Source organism: Protopterus annectens, chromosome 12.part0 (assembly GCF_019279795.1).
Source record: "Protopterus annectens isolate FY-2018-M chromosome 12.part0, PAN1.0, whole genome shotgun sequence".
NCBI classification, from domain to species: Eukaryota; Metazoa; Chordata; order Ceratodontiformes; family Protopteridae; genus Protopterus; species Protopterus annectens.
The window spans coordinates 699,080,549-699,085,334 of NC_056746.1; the positions used below are offsets into that span (position 1 = coordinate 699,080,549).

The 4,786-nt window shown below is 34.7% G+C and overlaps 1 protein-coding gene across 1 annotated transcript; it reads left to right on the forward strand.

Annotated features, from left to right (window-relative positions):
* Positions 1-1,471: 1,471 nt before the first annotated feature.
* Positions 1,472-2,595, forward strand: LOC122816782 (heparan sulfate glucosamine 3-O-sulfotransferase 4). The gene has a single exon (XM_044089803.1). It carries the CDS (start codon positions 1,479-1,481, stop codon positions 2,103-2,105), a length of 627 nt encoding a protein of 208 aa, XP_043945738.1. The 5' UTR covers positions 1,472-1,478; the 3' UTR covers positions 2,106-2,595.
* The last annotated feature ends 2,191 nt before the right edge of the window (positions 2,596-4,786 follow it).

A 4,786-nucleotide genomic window follows, 5' to 3' on the forward strand; every position in this document is an offset into this window, starting at 1 on the left:
CACCTTAACCACACTGATTAATTATTTGGTCCTGCTTCGATCTTTTGACCTGGTAATTCACAAAGGTAGTTTAGATAACCTTCTTTTGTTAAACATCAATTCATTTGTAGTTTGCTGGGTTGAGAGGTGTCATGTGGGTAAATCCCATAATGTAACTATTTTGGGTGAAAGTTTATTGTGGAAGATGGTGTACAATTTCCAGAAATCCTGAACATGCCTTTATACTATAACAATTTATTTTCAGTTAGTGCTTGAATTTTATTGAGTTATACAGCATTTGTTGATGACCAATAGCTCACTGAGATTAAATTTATTATCAAAGTTTAATTCAGTAGTTTCACATGTCGGTTGACCTAGCCGTTGTGAGAATCTAAGACATCGTAGTGTTGCACTTTGATTCTCTTTTCATGGTCCACATATATAGATATCTAAATGACTCCATAATGTTTATAGAAATCGATATTGTGTATCGTATGAGCATTCATGCAACTTACTTTCTGTTAAGCAGCTTGCATGCTGTTCCCAGACAAAGTCATCCATAAGTGCTACTGTAAATGAGTATGAAACTTAAATGTTCCTTTAGCATTTATGTATCATAACTTATTTCTGTATCTGCAAGGTAGAATTTCAGTCGATTTTTCTTGGTTTGTTGCAAAATTTAAGTATTAATTTGTATGAAGCACTATACCATCCTTAGATTTTTTTGCTTTTATCTAAAACTCTAAGGTGAAGAAACCTAACTTGAAATAGCAGCAGATGGCTAACTCCAGAGGTGGTTATTGGATTACACAGGTTTAAATTAATTTTACATCTGTCTTCATATTCTCATGGCAACTAATGGAACGACTTCTTTCTAAACTGAAATTAACAATTTGTGGACCTGTTTGTTGTTTTACTCTAGTTTAGGAAGTGAAGTCAGAGCCAAATGCCAGCTGTGTGAGTAATGCCTGCCCCACTTCTCAAACTTTTAAAGCAAGAAATCTGGACAAAGCCATAAATAAAAGTGGGACAAATGCCTAAGAATAGGGGCAATTTTTAAATATTGCTCTTACAAACTTAGAAAGTTAATAGAATGACAGATTTTCCATGATCATGAATTTTCTGATGGTATGAAGTCTGAAACTCAAATGTCTATCATTGTTTTTTAACTTCAGTCTTAAATGATTTGCCACCACTTTGCCAGAAAAACACGGTTTTATGAAAATGGACCAAAATATGAGGGAAAAATCTGGACATTCTGTAAAAATCTGTACAGTTGAGAGGCATATTATTTAGTATGAGGTTTTAGTATTGTAATAATAGCATTTAGCAATGATTTACAACAATCATAATGAATTATAACCACTTGTCTGAATAATATATGAATGTCTCAAAAATATGTTGAGCTATATTATTAATACTATGGTATAATCATTTCATCACATTTTGCTCACAATTTCTCTCTCTTTTCCTCTCATATGCTTTGTTTCAGGAACCTGATGCCCAAAACCATAGATGGACAGATCACAATGGAGAAAACACCAAGTTATTTTGTTACAAATGAAGCTCCAAAAAGGATTCACTCAATGGCAAAAGACACTAAGTTAATCGTGGTTGTCAGGGATCCTGTAACTAGAGCCATTTCAGACTATACTCAGACTTTGTCCAAGAAACCTGAAATCCCCAGCTTTGAAGTACTTGCCTTCAAGAACAGGACACTAGGGTTGATTGATGCTTCCTGGAGTGCTATTCGCATAGGAATTTATGCCCTTCACTTGGAAAACTGGCTACAATATTTTCCACTTTCACAGATTCTTTTTGTCAGTGGTGAGAGATTAATCAGTGATCCAGCTGGTGAAATGTCCAAAGTCCAGGACTTCTTAGGCCTAAAAAAGTTTGTAACAGATAAACACTTTTATTTTAACAAAACAAAAGGATTTCCTTGCTTAAAGAAACCAGAAGACAGTGGTGTACCAAGGTGCTTGGGAAAATCCAAGGGCCGAACTCACCCTAAAATAGATCCAGATGTGATTCACAGACTTAGAAAATTTTATAAACCTTTCAATGTCATGTTTTACCAAATGACAGGTGAAAATTTTCAGTGGGAGCAAGAGGGAATGCAATGAGCATTAGCAAAACTGAAATAAAACTTTAATTGGAAAACAAAACCATAATTCAAGAGATTTAAGATACGAGAATGACAGACTGAGAATATTCTAATCATCTTGTCAGGTCTAAAAAAAGTATAGACTTAATTATAATGAAAACAGGGAAAAGAAGTCATGTATAACTAAAAATGCTTTTATTTTTTGCTGAATTACAAACTCATTCTGACACCATCTGTTTGAAGCATCAAATCCAGGCTGAAGTCTTGCTGCATGTAAGAAATTTTACAAAGGCGCAGGGTACTTTAAAAAGAGAGACTTTATATGTATCTCAGTAAATAGTTCTTTAAGCATTACACTGCACCTGTCTGCAGATAACTTTTATGTTTGTATCTAGATCCTTTATTCTATGTTATTTACTTGTGTACCATTTATTTTCCAAAGTTACAGCATCTTAAAACCAGCTCATTCTGTTTTGCTATTAAATTTGATGAAATTCTTTATAAGTTCAGTGAATGTGTAGCGTTAAAATGCTGTGGGTATAGTGTTCTGTTATCCTGCATTTGACTAATTATGTTAAAGACTATTCCAACATTGTTTTAAAGATGTCTGATCAGTCACATGTTGTTGCCCTGTGTTTAAATATGTCATTAAATCAGGTATTATTTAAATAAGGATATATCAAAAAAGGAAAAATAGATTGCACGTCTACATATGCAATCAGTGCCATAATTTCACAGACTCATTCCTGAAAATTTCTTGACCTTTCCATGTCTGAGTACAGATTGTTGCACCTTGTATGATATATATTGCTTTGGTGGCACCCTTCTTACCAGTTATTACTTATGGTTAGACCAGGCATTTTATTACAACAGTTTTATATTACAATGGCACTAGGGCTTGATTTCAAGAGTATGATGTTTATACAAAGAGTTGAATGAGTCCTAAAACTCATTGATGCATTCTGGGCATGTGTCATTTCATTATGACTGAAGGCTAAAATGGCATGTCAGGGCCACTCATTTATGTTGAACTTGGGATGACCATGCACTGTGTATGAGTTTAATTTCTGATAATAATACATCTTTATATTTGATAGGAACATTTTCTTCCTCGTCATAATATCATAGGATTTTGATGTCTGTTAAGGTCTTGTGTATCCGACTATACCACAAAGAAGAAAACTACAAAAGGTCAACAGCTGCACCCATAATAGAAAACAGATATGTGAATGATATATACAACTTCATTTTCAAATGTATTTAAGTGCTTTAGTTTTCTATACTTCGTAAAACATGAGTCACCACAGGTGATGTGAAACATCCAGTAAAGAAATGAAACAGTACAGAACTGATATATTACTGCACACTGTTTGTTGAAATTAATAAGCATAATTTGAATATAGTACATACAAGAGAATAATGAAGCATAAATGCTTACAACCTCCTCAGAAAGTAGTATTGGCAAGTCTCTATAATGCATGCGGTTTGTATGCCTATATATTGATTATTTCTACTGAAAAATTAATTTCTCTAAGAGCAATAAGGTGAATGGTGAAATGCCATTCATTTTATTAAAGAAAGTCCATGTGTCCAGGTCTAAGATTAAAATCATGCAGTTTAGCATTCATTTGATGGTTTTGATGATTATGTTTATAAAAAAAAAATCAGTTATGCATAACAGAACATTTCATTGTCATATAGTCCTAGTATATAGATGAAAATCTCTTATTGTGATGTCAGTACTGCATATGAACAAGTACCGGAAAAGGGATCGTGACTCATTAATATGGTTGCATGCACAGTGCACAGACCATGCTGCATTCTACATGTGTGTGGCACATACAGTTCTAAAGCTTGCACTGGACACAAGCAGGAGTAGAGCATACTTGGGAATGCACTGTACTTCAACTCATATAGATGAAAAAATGGCAGCATGTCACATGTCACACAGATTATTTTGCAGCATTCGTGGAACATACAGATGATAATGAAAGGACACTTACTGTAGTACAGCATGCATGCAATGCATAGATCAGTGCAGCATTCACAGGGCACTGTAGTACAGCAAACATCTCTCAAAAAATACATGACAGCATGCACAGGACATGGACTAAACTGCAGCTTACACATAAAGTAATGTTTACTCTGCAACATGTGGAAATATACTGTAGTGTGATATGTATGGGACACAGAAAGCACTGCAATATGCATGGGACAAGGGCCAGATTCATAAAACATAGACTGCATAACAACTTCACATATAGAGGGAGCATGCCAGTGCTCAGCATGCACATAAACATACACTGGATACAGAAATACTGCAACATACATACAATAAAGAAAACACGGGAGGGTTTCCAGAACACAGACTACAATGCATTACATAACATACATGCCATTGTGTGGCATGCAAAGAACACACACTGCACTGCAGTATTTGTGGGACTCAGACCATATGGCAGCATCTATAACAGACTGAACTTCTTTCTGCATGCATTTGCCACGTACGGTTTGCATAGGATGAATTCTGAACTGAAAAATACATGTGACACAGGCTGTACTACAAACTATATGAGCACAGATCAGATGGCAATATTCTTATAACAGAGTAAATGATCATGCACACAACACATTTAGTAAGTATGTGACAAATTGTGAACTGCAGCATATAAACATACATAAACTGAACTTCACCATACA